The 18,194-nt window shown below is 43.8% G+C and overlaps 1 protein-coding gene across 1 annotated transcript in view; it reads right to left on the bottom strand.

Annotated features, from left to right (window-relative positions):
- Irak3 (interleukin 1 receptor associated kinase 3) overlaps positions 1–18,194 on the bottom strand; it is a 53,150-nt gene that overhangs the window by 13,078 nt on the left and 21,878 nt on the right. Inside the window, 3 exon segments of the mRNA XM_051176180.1 lie at positions 9,441–9,559; positions 10,364–10,478; positions 14,437–14,501. Coding sequence (XP_051032137.1) covers positions 9,441–9,559; positions 10,364–10,478; positions 14,437–14,501 — 299 coding nt within the window.

Genomic DNA, 18,194 nt, shown 5'->3' with positions numbered 1-18,194 from the left:
TCAACAAATTCAATTGAAGTCATATTTTTAGGTGAATGAAGACAATGGGGGAGGAACTTGCTGTTATTTTTTTTGTACCTGCATGCACATATCCATACATATAAATTATAATGTGTGCCTGTGGGTTACTTTTATGTTGCTCTGACAAAACACCTTGACTATAATAAGCTATGTATCTTGGTCTAAGATTCCAGAGCAATAAGAGCTATCATCAGAGAGAAGCAGGAGCAGGAAGTTGAAAGATGGCATCTCCAGCATAAATGCAAAGCAGAGAGAACAAGCCAGAAGTAGGGTAAAATTATATAGTCTCAAAACCCACCCCTAGAGACACACTTCTTCCAGCAAAAATACCTGCTGACAGCAAGCATTATTAACTAAGATCCAAGTGATCAAACACCCAAGACTATGGGTTACATTTCTTATCCAAATCATCACAGTTCCTAAAGATGATGTTAACAAGAAGAATTGTTAAGGGAAATTCTGCTTTTCACAATATCTAACTGTTTTGGAACCCTTTAGGAAAACAATGAACACATGTGGTTATCATAAAGGAAAAAGGAAGCAGGAAGAAATGGTCTGAGGGAAATCATTTTTATCTACGATGATTCTGAAGGACAAAGGAGAAGGAGGAAGAGGGCGAAGGAATCAATCCATCAAGCAGATTCTTCCTTTCCTGCACACCTAGAAGTCCTGTTAAACACTAAGCAGAATTCCAGCCTTGACAAGTCTACAGCCATCAACTGACTGGCCCAGGATGACGAGGATAAGGGCAAAGGGCTGAGTTCTCAAGGAAGAGGGTCCTGATGGCTGTGACTATCTATCCATTCAACAGGGCCCGTCTACACTTACAGAACTTATAGGCATGCTGTTCCTACTCACTGGCTCACTCCCCCCACTCACTCACTCATTCACTCACCCACCCACTCACTCACTCACCCACTCACTCACTCACCCACTCACTCACTCACTCACCCACTCACCCACTCACTCACCCACTCACTCACTCATTCACTCACTCACCCACCCACTCACCCACCCACTCACTCACTCACTCATTCACTCACCCACCCACCCACCCACTCACTCACTCACCCACTCACTCACTCACACACTCACTCACCCACTCACTCACTCACTCACCCACTCACTCACTCACCCACTCACTCACTCACCCACTCACTCACTCACTCACCCACTCACTCACCCACTCACTCACCCACTCACTCACACACTCACTCACTCACTCATTCACTCACTCACCCACTCACTCACTCACCCACCTATTCACTCACCCACTCACTCACCCACTCACTCACTCACCCACTCACTCACTCACCCACTCACTCACCCACTCACTCACTCACTCACCCACTCACCCACTCACTCACTCACCCACTCACTCACTCACTCACCCACTCACTCACCCACTCACCCACTCACTCACTCACCCACTCACTCACCCACTCACTCACCCACTCACTCACCCACTCACTCACTCACTCACCCACTCACTCACCCACTCACTCACCCACTCACTCACCCACTCACCCACTCACTCACCCACTCACTCACTCATTCACTCACTCACTCACCCACTCACCCACTCACTCACTCACCCACTCACTCACCCACTCACCTACCCACTCACTCACTCACCCACTCACTCACTCACTCACCCACTCACTCACTCACCCACCCACTCACTCACTCACCCACTCACTCACTCACTCACCCACTCACTCATTCACTCACTCACCCACTCACCCACCCACTCACCCACTCACTCACCCACTCACGCCTTGGATCTCTGGTCAGTTCCAGCTTCAAACAGCCGTGTCTAGCTTTCTTGCTTCCTCTCTCTAACTCAGAAGCCTGTTTTACAAATGCACTACCAGCCTAGGACCTGAGTTTATAGGACTCATTAGAAACACTCACTAAGGTTATGTCCTTGATTTGGAGCCATTAGCAGGAATGAATACCCAGGATGAAAATGCCACAGGTAAAATGCATCTCAACTTAAACTTGTCTGTCTGTGTGAGAAGCGATGACATCTTCTAAGGGATGGATGGGAATATCAAGGCTGTCACTTTGAGATGCTTTAATGAGATCCTGTAATTCAGAAACATCTTCATTTCCCAAAGGGGAACGTGAGTCTTTTGCCAAGACTGCAGACCACACTCTGGATTCTTTCTTTAGATCCTTTCCTGGTCAACTCCCACCATCTGGGTGTGAACTCTGTTTTTATAACACTCTCTTAAAGAGTTCAAATTACTAAGATATTTTTGGGCTAAATGAACCACCAGACTGGCTGAAAATACCTTTGAAATGTGGGCTTCGCTTCCTCCCTTGGGTGTTTCTCAGCTCTGTGCTAGACAGTGTCCTTCTTAGAAAGACCCTTATTCTCTCTGCTGGAACAAGCCAGGCTAGCAGTGTAGCTGTCCAGACCTACTCTCTCCCCCAAAGCAGGCCACCTACTGCCATCTCTCCAAGAGTCTGACATCAACATTTCTCAACTCCTGTGTCTGCTGATGAACCCTCTGGCCCCTGGTAATCCCAGGCCCTTAAATTCCCTAACAAGAAGAGCATGGTTATTGGGAATACCCAGACATGGGAGGGTACCTCCCTTTTCACCTCTGTAGCCATGTGTCAGGCAAGTCACAGACCCCTCTGAGCCTCAGCTTTCTGTCATCGGGAGGGTGACCAAGATCACACCTACCCTCAGCATCATGGAGGATTAACAAGTGCTTCCATGGGACTTTATATGAGCTCTAAAGTTCTTAGCTTTGACTGAACGCCATGATCCTCCTGCAGTCCATCCACCATCCTCCACGGATAAGTATTTACCAATGCCACAGGACAAACTTACTGTGGAATAGTAGTTAAAGATGTGTTACATTCTTTTATGCTGTGGAATATTGGCTTAACGATGCAAAGATGTGTTGCATCCTTTTACATCCCACTTGTTTAACTCTGTGAAGCTGTGTTGCTTTGCCTGTCTAAAACACCTGATTGGTGGAACAGAGAGCTGGATGGCCAATAGTTAGGCGGAAAAAGGGTAGGCGGAGCCCGGCAGAGAGGATGAATAGAGAAGACACAGAGAAGAGTGGAGGAAAGAAAAGGGACAGGAGGACACCAGGGGTCAGCCACACAGTCATGCGGCCAGCCGCCAGCCACCAGCCACCAGCCACACGGCCAGCCACCAGCCACCAGCCACACAGCCACACAGTCACATGGCCAGCCGCCAGCCACCAGCCACCAGCCACCAGGCACCAGCCACACAGTCACACAGTCACACAGTCACACGGCCAGCCGCCAGCCGCCAGCCACCAGCCACAAGCCACACAGTCACATGGCCAGCCGCCAGCCACCAGCCGCCAGCCGCCAGCCACCAGCCACCAGCCACCAGCCACACAGCCACACAGTCACACAGTCACACAGTCACACAGTCACACGGCCAGCCACCAGCCACCAGCCACAGAGTAACAACTAAGGAAGTATCCCAAAGTCATAATACAAGAGAGGGGTGGAAGAGATGAATATGTGATGTGAAAGGCCACACTCTAAATCAGAGACACGGACAATGACATCACTGAGTGGCTGCAAAAAGGGGACTGACATAGGGAAGTGCGGGGAGAGAGTTTGTAGAAGGGGGACACTTCAGAACTGCACTTGAGGGCAGCTGCTGGGTAGGCAGGCTCCAGAGACAGAGGTGCCACTCTCAAGCTGTCTGAACTCCTCATAATGCAGACACAGGACAAAAGCAAGCCTGGGTTTAAAAGGATATGGGGTCATGCTATTCTTCCACAACCTCTAGGTCTGTGACAGAGCACAGAACAAGTGTGGATAATTTAAAAGGAGAAAGAAGTAGAAAGCAAAGAGTCATCTTGGCTGGGACTAGATGGGAATGTGGGGGAAATGGTTGGATAGTGCGAACCAGACCCTGAGTTTGAACATGGATATTCTGGGCACTGCCTACCTGCCTACACCATCAGCCTTCCTTTCCTCTGAAGGACCAGGTGAGCATTGTTCCATTTCATTTAAACAAAAGGAGCTAGACGCCAGGCTGCTGAATAATGACTTGGCAGTTTTCATTTGGTGGGAGGGTTTGGGGAGGCTACATGAAATTCTGACTCTGAGCCCTCACAATCTTCATTCTCAAAAACATTAAAAAAAAATAGCATGAGGTCACTTGCAGACAGCTTCTGGAGAGGGGGAAGAGAAAGAGAGAGGAAGGGGGAGGGAGGAGGAGAGAAAGGGGAGAGAAAAAGAGGAAATTTAACCATCATTTGAGTTTTGAGTTAAAACAACAGTGGGTCTGTCTGTCTGTCTTCCCTTCAGGTACATGCTGAGTGTTGAGTTGAGCCATGGTTATGATGTCTTATATCTGAGCAGCATTTTTCTTATCAAGAAAGAAATCATTAATGAGGAACAGCTGTCTAAGTAAGATGCCCTACAGTCTTAAGCCTAAGGTCTGGGGAGTGTGATTTCCTGGACGATTAAAACAAAACAAAACAAAAAAAAATCAATCATTTTATCTTTGATTATACTCTCCTAATTGGGTGTTTAAGATCATTCAGGTGGCCCGAATTAACCTTTTTCCTGTCAAGGTGAATTAAGAACTTACTTGATCTTCCCGTGTTCTTTTTACCAGTTGTTGCATCTAGGTGGGAGCAAGTCAAAGGCTTTGCCTGCAGTGGCTTGTTTGCAAGCATTAAAGAAATTCCCTCTGTGTTGACCCTCTTCTCTGTAACATAAACACCCTCTAAAGTCTACCCAGTAGGGTCTACATGGCCTACCTGACTCAGCAGGGAGGCAGCACATTTTGAGACATGATCTCCAGACCACTGGGACCTAATTGCCCTTAAAGGGCAAAATAGTTTCAATTTTAATCCCCCTATCCATAGCATAGGCTTTCAAGAATGGTCACTGAGCACACAAAAGGCCAGTGATACCAGTCAGGTACTTTTAATGTCTGTGTAATAGGCATAAAAAGCTTGGACAGAAACCAAATGCTTGTAAATGAATCCTGCTTAGACATATACATTCATTCTTTTAAGCCAGTACTTTTAACTTTTACCAAGAGAACTCTAGCTCTAAGTAGGGGTTTGATAGCACTGTATTGAACTTTGACCTTTGATAGTTAAAAACATACATACATAATCTTTAAATCATACTGTGGTGGTTTGATAGGGAGTGGCCCTATTAGGAGCTGTGGCCTTGTTGGAGTGGGTGTGGCCTTGATGGAGAAGTATGTCACTATTGGGGTAGGCCTTGAGATCCTCTATGCTCAAGCTACTCCCAGTGTAAAACACAGTTCACTTCCTGTTCCAGATCAAGGTGTAGAACTTTCAACTCCTTCTCCAGCACAATGTCTGCCTGCGTGCTGCCACAACAACATGGACTAAACTCGAAACCGTAAGCCAGCCCCAGTTAAATGTTTTCCTTTATAAGAGTTGCTTATATGATGTGGTCATCATATCTCTTACTAACACACCTATATTATAATACATAGTATAATATATGTAATGATATGTGATGATATATAATCATATGTGTGTGTGTGCGTGTGCATGTGTGTGTGCGTATGCGTGCGTGCGTGCGTGTGTGTGTGTGTGTGTGTGTGTGTGTGTGTGTGTAACTTACTTAGGCCTTAATGACTTGTCTATATTTTCCAGTTTCTGCTTTTATCTTTAAAAGTCCTAAATGTGTAAGATATTGAAGCCTTTAATAGTAGAATTAATTCTAGACAATGGAACGTCTTCATGTTAGTTGGTTTGAGAGAGAAAGGCTGATGACAAATTGTTGGGGGTTTTATCCTTTAAAATTTTTTGTTTGTTTATTTACTTACATTTGAGGCAAGTTCTCACTATGTAATCCTGATTGTCCCTACACAAAGTAAGATCAGGCTGGCCTTGAACTCATGGAGCTCTTCCTACCTCTATTTCCTGGGGTCAAAGGCATGTACCACCATAACCAGCATAAATTTTAGTTTTACTTTTAGAGTATAACACAATTCTGAAACATTTCTAAAGTTGGATTATGTATTTTATTAGAATGTATGAAGTGTACAAAGAATTGGACTTCATTATAAAATTTTCCTATATGTACACGATCTACTTCAATCACATATACTGAAATTACTAGCCCTTCCACACCCCAAGGTTACTTTCTCCTGCTTGTATTCTCACATTTTTTTAAAATACAGATATAATACATGAGAGAAAACATAGCATAGTCATCTTTCTTAGTCTTAGTTTAAATTTGCTTTATAAAGATAAAATGGAAGAAAATCATAAACATTACAAAAAATAAGCCATAATGGCAAAGCCTTGTTGATATTTTGGTTGTCTTTACAGTAATACTTTTTAAAAATAAATATGCAGTAATACAATGTTATAATTATGTGCTACCTAATACTTAGGTTTGGCTTTTTCTAACTAATCTCACTTATATTCATTGTGCTGGGTTGCTTCATGCTACTGATATTAATCAGTGTCAATGGTTGCTAATAAAGTCTGTGATCCATTAGTCTCAAATTCAGTACAGAGAAGGAAAGAACAATTATCCATTTTCCACTATTATTCAACACAGATCTTTGAGCCAACAGTCAAGAATGCATATGGCTCCCTTGCCAGAAGCTGTCCTTCCCAATCATGGCTTTTCAAACTGTATGCCAGAGGCAGGAGAGCTGTGGCTTTGGACTCTGCAATGGGCAAAGAGTCAGCAAGGTCTACATTCCAAGTGAAGGGAAGGGGTCTCTTAAGAGACGCAGGAAGGTGGCCTAGGTCAGCCAACTCACATTTGGCTCATACTGCTGTGGACAGGTGCAGTTATCATCTGACAGGCATTTGGTGGCCCAAATGAACCCAACTGTTCTCATTCCAATTCCTAGGTCACAGGTGTACCTATCACTAAGTAAGAGGGCGATGCCTGTAGCTGGAGTTGGCATTAGCTAACAGCATTACCTGTTCAGCAGGACGGCTGTGAGTTCATGGCTGTGAAGGGGCTTGATTTGTTCTGGAACAGCCAGAGGCAGTGATGAAACTATGTGAAAGTATGACTCCCAAAAACTTGTCCAAGACACTGGAATTTCACTCTTGGACACACGCCTGTGCACATGTAGGAGGCACAGAGGTCCTTGTGCATGTAGGTCAACACTAGGGTATTCTGGAATGTTAAACACACATGGCTGCTCCTTCAGAGGAAAGGATATATAACCTGTTATCCTCCCAGAATGCTGGGAGAGGGTGTGGCAATAACCTGATGACCTTTGCGCCATCTGTGTGGCAGGAGACCATGCCAGATCCTTGCCCAGACCTTTATCATAGGCTGGCTTTCTTAGTCAATCCATAGAATCCGTCTTACTGGAAGATGTGACATGTACTTTACAAAGTGTTTCAATGTAGTCATGTCTGATCTTTGTTTAGCTTACTTTGTTCCGTGAAGTCCTCAGTGAGATTTATGTGAGCTTTTTTGTGAAGCCGAGATCCAGTTAATTATCACCAGGAAAGTTTTTGCCAAATTGTTCTGTGCTTAAATATGCCTCAAATAAACTCTCAGACTCCTGAAGCTTGAACCAACACCAGCTACTTAGTCATGTCGAACGGAACTGCCTTCTTGTCTCCCACGGATCATTATTCTGCTGGCCCTGCAGGTGGGAGAGACCCCTGTGGGTGGAGTCTATGGATGGGCTACATTAGAATCCTCAGACTCCAGAAAACCAGCCATGGCAGTTAGCTGTCTCTCACTCATAAAATAATGGAGAGAAACAATTTAAAAAGAATAAAGATTTACTCTGACTCATGGTTTCAGTCCATAGTTGGCTGGTCCCATGACATTGGGTCTGTGGCAGGAAAACATTCTTGTAGGAGCAGAAGAGGTTTGTTCTCCCCATGGTGGCTGAGAAGGTTCAAAAAGGTCTAGAGCCCTAACATCCCCATTCAAGGAGATACTCACAATGACCTAACTTCCTGTCCACTTCCTAAATGTTCCAACACCTACTAATAGGACCACTGTAGGTGCCATGTCTTCAGTACTGAAGCCTTTGAGAATTACTTCTTTTGAGCGAGGTAGTTTTGTTTGTTTGTTTGTCTGAGACAGGGTTTCTCTGTATACCTGCCCTGGCTGTCCTCACTCTGTAGATTAGGCTGTCCTTGAACATACAAAGATCTGCCTGCCTGCCTCTGTCTCCAGAATGTTGGGGTTAAAGGCGTGCGCCACCACTGCCCAGGAGAGAAGCTGTCTAGGAGGATCTCATTCTGCATCTCATACTGTCCGCCAAACCCATAGCAATCTTCCTGCCTGGGCCTCCCAAGTGCTAGGATGAGCCCGCCCCTACCGCACTAGGAAACCCCAACAGCCAGATAGCAAACATCCATCAGGCCTTCCCCCAGCTAAAAATAAATATGTGATCAGCTCTATTTCCAACTCAAGTGTCACCTCTTCCTCAACACTATCCAAAACAAATCTCTTATCATCATCTGTCTGTCTAGTACCCACTGGAGAGTCTGTCTAGCTGGGCTATCACACAACTTTATAGTTCCACATAGCTAGGCTAGTACCTGGCCATTGCCTTGGAAGCGCCAGCTTCCTGTTATGTTCCGAGACCATGGAAGAGACTCCAGGATTTTTCTACTCCCTTGTGTCAAGACAAGCCTCAGTCTCTCCATTGAGGAGTTTACTGAATCAAAGAAACCAAACATGTGGGTAGAGAAAAGGAAGACCGCAGAATTGAGCAGGTGGAGAGGTCGTCAGTCTATTGTGGCTGTTGCGGCTCTAAATGATGTCATGGAAAAGCCTCGGAAGCTGTGATGTCTTTTCAAAGATACCAATAAATCAGGTGCAGCCCATGGTGCTTGCCCTGTGGCCTGTCCTAGAGCAGGGCTATAACTGGGGTGCAGCATCTCCCTTATCCCGTGCACAGTTCCAGGTGGAGACTCAATTGTTCTGTTGTGAGCCAGCATTGGCTCACCCTCCATGCCAGGGAACATACCTAGGAGTTGGGTAGCAATGATGGGAGCACAGGACACAGCTATGGAGGAAGAGCCAGCCTAACAGCTGAAATAGGAGAGCCCAGGGATGCTCTTCCCCGATCTCCTTAGTTCTCCCACCTCCTGGCTCAGGCTTCCTAGATGTTTACATCCGAAGACCTTAGGAACCAACCAGAACTTCCTCCTAAACCGTGACCTAAGGAGAATGCCTAACTTCTCTAAGCCTCAGCTTTTCTCTCTGAAAGGCTAATACAGCGTGGTATTTAGAAATCTGGTGAACACATTTTTTCATTAAGAAAAGGGTAAGGATTTCCATAGTAAGACAAGTATTCTCATTGCACTCGTATACATTCCGGGAAGAGTATTGAGCAAAGGGGACAGGATTTTGAGTTACTCATCTGTGGTGCTGAAAGGGGTTGTGGTGGAACCTAAGGTTCCCAGATCAGTTACCTGGAAATATTGCCACAGATGACTGAGCATGGCTGAGTGTTGTGCAAGTATCTGATGGCTTTGGATGCTCCTATTAATACACCGATTCGGATGTGCCAGGAAAGTGGGGCCGTGTTATCCTAAAAACAAACAAAAAGCCAAGAGGAGTTGGTTTGGTTGTATTTTCTTAGTGCGAATTACCTATATATCCACTATGGGAGTGCATGCTACCAAAGCGGTAGATGGCAAAGTGGAGTGAGAGGTGAATTGATATTTCAATTTGCTACAACCTATCTTTAATTCCAAATGGGTTTTCCTCATGGTTCTGGGGCACGGATTCTCAACCTGTGGGGTTCGACTCCCGCGGGGTTCACCTATCAGATACCCTGGTTGTCAGATATTTACATTACAATTTGTAGCAGTGGCAACGTTACAGATATGAAGGGGCAATGAAATAACGTTATGGCTGGGGCTCAGCACAACACGAGGAACTGCATTCAAGGACGGAAGCGTTAGGGAGGTTGAGAAGCACGCGCTTAGGGAAATACCCAACGGTTTTGACGTCAGTTTAGTCAAACTGCAGCCAGTGGGCCCAGAGTACAGTCCAGCAGTAGGATCCTTGCTTAGTGTGCATGAGACCCTGGTTTTGGTCGGCCCAGCTCTGTGCCCACCTAGATACCACATGCTAAGAGAATGACGATTCACTGTCACAAACCATTAATAAACGCGCTTGCAAATACTTGGCAATATTACACAGAACCCAGCAACTCATGTATCCAGGCAGTCTTCCAGAGAGGTCCTCTGCTTCCCTGGGGAACCATTCCTGAATATTCTCCCATATGTGCATTCACCTCACCTCTCAGCTCCCTCCAGAGTCAACAGCTCCCCTGTAGCCCAGGCTTTAGCAGGTGAAAGGACCTGAGGGATCGGTAGCCACGACTTACGGTACACTGCAGCCTATCGAAGAGCGTCCCATTGCTCATGTATGGATGAACCAGACAGAGCTTCTCCATCTCGGTGAAATACGCAGCCAACTCAAGGATGTGGGGATGACGGAACCTTGAACAAGAAGGTTTGAAATCATCAAATCAGACAGAAGGTGGACAAGACAAGACGCTAATCAGGAACAGTTCCCACGGGAGACTAAGTTAGGCCTAGAGACTAGTAGTTTCACTGGAACGCTCCACCCCTTTTAGCTGACTGCTGGCATGTAAATAAAAGCAATAGATTAAAATAGGAGGTGGGCATTTGAGGAAGCATTGATTTCCTAAAGTCTGGGATACGGAGAACTTCATACAAAAAGGAAAACATGATCCCATCTTCAGCTATTTTCGCTGATATAAAACAGTGTCACACCTTTGTTTTGTTAAGCAAATAATGGCAATGTGTTTTGTTAAGCAAATAATGGCAATGCCGCTGAGATCTATCTGGTTAAAGATACAAAGCAAGTAAATGACAAGTTCCCAGGGTTAGAGAAGGCTGTCTTCACTCATTCATCAATGGGGCATTGCTACATCAGGTGCTGGCTGAAACCCAGTGGCCAGCAGGAAAGAGTTAGCCATGTCTTTGCAAAGCTTGCCTTGTTATCTAAAATCCACACAATAGTAGCTTGAAGTAGAAAACTATGACACTGACCTTAAATTACAGATTTCTACATTAGTATACTATGTATCTCTTAGGCTCTTGTCCCAATCAGTATTGACCAATTAACCAGAATAAACACTAACCCTTGGATGCCTTTGCCTTATGGAGATCAATACACGCCGGGTGTGACAAATAATTTTCACTGTTGATTTTATTAGATTAGGGTCACCAAGGGAAAGTGCTGCTTGTGGACCTGGGTCCAGAAATGAATAAAAAGAGTAAGGCCAGCAGACCACAGAACTCATGTTTGCGCGCTTCCGGACTGTGGACTCTAATGCCAGTCACCCCATCCTACTACTGTGACTCCCTGCCATGATGGATTGCACTCTCAAACCATGAGCCAGAGCAAGCCTTCAACTACGTAAGTCCCTTTTTGTCAGGTGTCTTTAGCAGCAGCAACTAAAGTGCAAATGCACCAGGTAACTGCAGAACGTGAAATATGCAAAGACTGTGAGCTCGGTTTAATATACTGACTACATACTACATCTTGGGCACGATTGGGAACATTAAAATAAATGGAGCTGTAAAAAAATTGCTCTACTTATAAAGGTCTATAATTTGCTTGTTTGGTAGCAGATTTCCTACAAACACAAATATACTCTGTTAATACACATGTATAGATTTACAATTTATATATATTTATCTGGTATGATGGGGGAGGTGGTGACTACTTTATCTCTCTTGCCTCAAATGAGCCAACACCTATGTGTGTACATCTGTATCTATAAACACATACACAAATAACATGGAAAAACTTTCATTTTAAAACGTTTCGAGAACAGGATCCATGCACTTTGTTATGATTCAGATTATACAATGGAAAAGAGTGGGCTAGTAATAAATTGAGGAGGTACGCCAAGCTGCTTAAACAGATAATCTGTACCACTGGCTGGCTGGTTCTCCTGCAACCAAAAATAATGCAAACAGAAGCGTCTCTTGGAAAGCAGTAGAGAGGAGACATCATAAAGGCAAAGCATTCCACGATTCCAGTTTCATCCCAGCCTGATCTACAGAGCAAGTTCCAGGACAGTCAAGGCTACATAGAGAAACCCTGTCTCCAAGACCAAAGCCAACCAAACAATTGGATTAAAAAAGGAAAGAAAAGAAAGCTCAAAGTTTGGTAGATAGGGAGGAGAAGGTAGAAAGGGTAGACCTAGGAAGAATGAGAAAATGGCAGTAAATATGACAAAAGACATTGTATGGACCCTCAGAGACTTAACATATTATTTTTTATGACCATATCACCTGACAGTGTAGAATTATACCCTTGGGATTCAAGAATAGCACAAACCGCACAAAGTGACATTAACCAAGTAAAGGTAAAAATGTCACGTGATCATCTCAATACATGCAGGAAACGCATTTATCAAAATTAGAAGCCCTTCAAGGCAGAGCTCTCAATGAATTGTGGAGAGAAGGCACCTCAATATAATAAATGCTATATATGTATGATAAACTGGTAACTAATGACTACTCACCGGGACAAGTGTGTTTTCCTTAAGGAGTGGGAATGAGTCCATACCCACTTATATGTAGCATTGCAATGCAAATCCAAACTAGAGCAAGTAAGCAAGTAAAAAGGAAGGAAGGTGTCTGAGGTAGGAAGGGGGCAGTTACATTGTCTCGGTTTGCTTGTTACATGATCTCCTATGTAGGAAACCTGAAAGACTCTACCAAAAAAAAAAAAAGTGGCTAGAACTAATGAATTCACTAAATTCTTCCAATACAAAATCAACTCGTAAAATCAGTGTTATTTCTCTACATTCACAATGAGCTACCTGAATAAAGAATGAGGAGCATTGTTCCTAAGACATCAGGAAGAATAAAACACTAAGGAATAAATTTAACTACAGAGATAAATGATCTGTGCACTTAAAACTACATTGGGAAAAGAATTACAGACACACACCAGCAATTGGGAACATACATCTGACATCGAGCATTACAAGAAGTAATCCTGCCAAATTGTCCAAGCTACCCAAGGTAAGCCACAGGTTTGATGTTATCACTACCAAAACTGCAACATTTTTTTTCCACTACAAGATAAACCCTAAAACCCATATGAAACCATAAAAGACTTGAAACACTCAAAGTAATGTGAGAAAGCAGAGCTCACATTTAAAGTAGCATCGAGATGCTTTAGTAACCAAATCAGTATGCATTGGCAGAGAGCAGGCCCACCTGTCCGGGGCACAAAATGGGGGCTCCAAAGATAACCCAATCCATACATGCATCATTAGCTAAAATCCTGATTAGGAGATATAAAAAAAATGCACAAACAAAGGGGAAAGAAACATCTTTTCAAGGAATGGTGCTAAGGAAAGAACAAGTCTTAAAACACATATAAAAACTGACTTGGTTGATGCGTCAGAAATTTAAATAAAGCATCTGACAGTATTGGGCCCTAAACCCTAAAACAAAATTTCTTTCACACTGGCATTGGCAATGTTCTTCTTTTCTTTGACATTGTGCAGCATTCGTGGGTTAAACAAGATGTGATGTTTAAACCTCTCAACAGAAGGACGTTTGGGAGCAGCACAGAACAGAACGTGGCAGGAAGCAGATTGATCCACCGTGCTGTGCTGCCTTTTGTGGGAAAGCATGAAGTAAGAAACCAAACTATTTATCGCTTGTGCTTCTCAGATTTTGAGATGTCTGAACCTCACCTTCACAAATAAACAAGTGGAACCGTAAAAATCTATCATCACAGCATCTGGATTGAATGTACTTTATCAGCCACTAATATTAGCTTCTAATTCTAGTCCCTGGCCCTGGCCATACAAGGGACAGGATGTAGTATAATGCTTCTCTCCCTACTTTCCTCTCCATCTTGAAGATCTGCTCCAAAAACACCAGGGGAAAGCATCTTCTGTTTGCAAGGGGTGGTGAGTTCCCCAGTGTTAGCGGCCTCCACTGGCAAAAGGTGCACAGCTGCCCTTACAAAGAAGTTCTATAGAAATGAAGACATTTAAAAATTGTCATCCCGGGACTCCCAGATTCATGAATGAATTCCCAGGAAAATCATATGCACATCAAAAGCCCTTGATTTCTTTGTCTAAAACTCTCTTTCTGAAGACAGCCACTCAGATGAAACAGTCTCTCAACTGAAACTTCTCTGAGGGAGGGGAAGGGGGCACGCATGTCATGCTAAGAGTTACTATTCAGCAGTGTTAGTCACACACAATTTAACCCGCTTACAATTTCTTGTTTCAATGTGTCCAAATGAATCAAGGAAGTGCTCTATTTTGAAGTTTGTTTTAAGGGACACACCAAAGCAGATGTACCCAATGTTCTTAACATCCAACCCACATTAATTAAATGCCAGCCAGGCCAAACACGGCTGTAAGATCCAAGATGAACAAAATGCACTCACAAGAGTAAAACTTCCAGTTCTGATAGAAATCTCTTCCAGTGCTTCTTAAACTGCGGTCTTTTCTCCTGAACGTCGTACAAGAAAGAAAAAGAAAAGGGTTTAGGAGCTAGCTCTCTACTTCTGAGAGTCTTTGTCTATGGAGTTTCCCTGTTTGACACAGTTGAGCCCCCACTCCCAAGCCCCCCCAGGGAGAGAGTCCTTAGTATTCCTCAGATTTTCAAAAATGTTTCAACTCCCAGACAAGACTTAAAACCATTACTCTTGAGTTGAAAGTTTTCCTGCAATCTGCCGCCATGTTGCAAATCTCATATTCAAGCAAACCAGTTTCAGACATTTACATAAATTCTAAAGTATTGTGTATTCATGGAAAATTCTACAATGATAGCAACTCCTTACTGATCTCTCTCTCACACACACACAATTATGTTACCTGTGTTCTTTGTAAACTTCTACTATTTTAGCATTTTAAGAGGTGGCTCATTTGTATATGTCCATTCAAATTTATTTTTGCATTAATTTTGAAAAGATGTGCTTACTGTCAAAGGAAATTATAACTTCTCACTACAAAGTTTCAAATCTAGACAAGTGGTGCAGGGTTTTAATCTCACTGCTCAGGGGCCAGATGCATCTCTGTGAAGGAGGCAGATGCATCTCTGTGAGACTGAGGCTAGCCTGGGTCTAAACAGTAGACTGTCCAATTGTTATTCCCACCACCATCATCATCACCATCATCATCATCATCCCCACCATCATTATCATCACCAAAATCATCATCACCACCACCATCATCATCACAACCATCACCATCATCATCACCATCACCATTATCATGACCACAATCATCACCACCACCACCATCATTATCTAGCCAAAGTCTAGGCATATGAGAATTGAATAAATAACTTCAACAACATTGTATTGAGCACTTGGGTAGTAGATGGCATGTCCTTCGTGCCATCAATGTTGTGTCACTATACATTCCTGGATCTCAAGTTCCTTGTTTCTAGCATTAAAATGTTGCATTAAGATGCTCCTAGGTCCTAGCTAGAAGGTCCTCAATTGCAACTTGCTAGAAATTCAACTATTTTGATCTCTATTGCTGTAGAAATCTAAGAGGAATTTTGGGTACCACTGTCCGAATTGAATTAAAAACAATTAACCTGACTGGCTAATCATTTCCAAGGACTACTTCATATCATCCCACATTTTGTAACTCTACTGAGGAAGACAAGGTCTCTCCCTTGCGCTTACTGTTTCTCAGTCACAGGTTTTTTGTTTGTTATCTTTTTTGTTTTGTTTTTGTTAAACAAAGGCACCTCTGTTGTGTCTCTACAAAACCTGGCATTTCTGAACAAAACACTTCATGTGGGCTGGACACTGCTGAGGAACACTAGCTCTTCCACGGAGCTGCTGCCAAGACCTGCCAAGTCCAAACCAACAATTGTAAGATGATGTCCAGGTGACTGGACATTCAGTGGAGTTGAGAAGGACAGATCTGACCACCTGATAAAATCTCCACTTCCAGTCCCTTGAGAAATGCCACTAAAGGCACCATCCCAGTGTTTCAAAATGCATTCCTTTACAAAAGCATGTAGTTAATTCATTAAGGGGCCTTGGTATGATTATGTCTTCCATTTGCCTGTGTATGCTGGGTGAAAAAAAAAAAAAAAGGTGTGTGGGGGGGAACCTGCACTTCCACTTTCCGTCTTAAGAGGGAGCTATACTGTAGGGTCACCAGGTACAACAGGACTTTATACTGCTGAATTCTTGAAAATGACCTGTATGGCCTTCCTTTAAGCCACTCATCCAACACCCATTGAGCAAGGACTAATGACAGATAGCCCTGCAATAAGGCTCTGGGATGCACAAAGAGATGAGAGTTCTCAAGAGGAAGTCTGTCACTCTGGTGGGAAGTGCATTGAAGACTTTGTTACCAGGGAACGAGGCGGTGATGTTGTAACTGACTTGGGTCAATGAAAGCCGTGCAACACAATGGGATGCAACCAAGAGAGAAGAAAACAGAGCCAAAGAGGCAAGGGTGTGCCACCCCAAAGTAAATCTGGAGAAAACTTCCAAAGGAGCGTGCACATTGGTAGCCGCTGTAGCGGGAAGACTGGAGAGACCCTTCCGGGAGGCCTTAGAATTCAAACATGTGAGTATGCCAGTGGGACCAGTGACTTGTTGACAGTTAAAACCAACCAACCAGCAAAAAACTGGCTTCGACAGGGTCCCAAGGGCCAATATCCTAACATCCGGAACGGCTTTACAATCTGATTTCCTCCAGTAGATAGCCAGTCTCAGGAATCTCAATGTGTCTATATGAGATTACTGACACGAAATGTAATTTAAGGGCATTGACGAACTCGCTTAATAATTACATAAAAGCATCTCAAACATAAACGGCAAGCAGGGATCAGTTTAGATACCATCTGTTCTGTACTTCCCAGGCCTCAACACCAGTAACGAGGTTTGGTCCATTTCATTTTACTCCCTTGCCTTCCCCAATGGCTTTGCCTTAGCTTACGTTCTCAGCACCAGGCACCTGTTGGAAACTTCTCCAAAAATGTTTTGTGTCTCAGCAATGACCAGCATGACTAGATAGCCCTGAGGACCCATAGGGAAACTTGGTGGTAACCAACACCTCTCTAGTTGGACTTAAGACCGCTCAAGAAGAGGAAAGTCATTCCTGATACTGGAAACCGAGCCAACTGCCCAGGACTAGTAAATCTGGATTTTGGAGGAGAGCCTACAACAGCCACTTTACTAAATCAGTGTAATCCTTGGCTACATTCTAAATATTTGTCCTTATAGCCACAGTTAAGTGTAGCTCTCACCCCTCAACAAAGAACCTTCTCTTTCCAACAAATGGAGATCACTATAGAAAAACACAATCTGCCAAAATGCAAAACCCAGTTCCAATGGATACAACTACAAAACAATCACTAAATACAGCTCTTGCAGAGGACTGGAATTCAGTTCCCATTGTCCATATCTATCTGGCCTCCTCAGGCAGACATGTGTGTGCACACACACAGTTTGTGTGTGTATGTGTGTGTGTGTATGTGTATATATATATATATATTATATGTATGTATATACACACAACATAGTGTACTGTATATTGCATATAGTATATATATTGAATATATAATATATATATATATATATATATATATATATATATATATATTAGGTTATGGGACTGTGTTCTAGAAGGCTACGCCTGTCCCTGCCCTCTCCCCATGCCCCTATCTTGGCCATCATGAGCTGAGCAGCTGTCCTCTCCTTAGGTCTACTACAGTGCTCTGTCTCACCACAGGCCTGAGCACAAGGACGCCAACTGAACATGGCCTGAAATCCCTCCAACTTAAGCCTTTCCTGCTGAAGTGAACTCAGGCAGGTGTCTGTGGTGGTGACAGAAAACTGGCACACTCCTACCAAAGTCTCTTCTTCCTTGCCTTCCTGAGCTCTGCTAAAAGATCATCCATAAACGCGGTCATCTGTAGCATACACAGCTCTGAGGCTATGGGAGAAGACTACTGGGACTAAGCAGGTGTGGACAATCTGGTTCCCCCTCCCCCTTTGTTTGTTTGTTTGTGTGTTTTAAGAAAAGGTCACATTGTGTAGCCTTAGTTTCTTTGTAGGCCAGGCCGGCTTTGAGATCACAGAGATCTGCCTGCCTCTGCTCCCTGCTCTGGAGATTAAAGCCACATCACCCAGCCAATCTGGGTTTCATTAAAGTTTCCTGGGGCCATGAA

The sequence above is a fragment of the Phodopus roborovskii genome, unplaced genomic scaffold (assembly GCF_943737965.1).
Source record: "Phodopus roborovskii unplaced genomic scaffold, PHOROB, whole genome shotgun sequence".
NCBI classification, from domain to species: domain Eukaryota; kingdom Metazoa; phylum Chordata; class Mammalia; order Rodentia; family Cricetidae; genus Phodopus; species Phodopus roborovskii.
The sequence above is the reverse complement of the archived record's forward strand: the minus strand, read 5'-3'. Positions and strand labels throughout refer to the sequence as shown.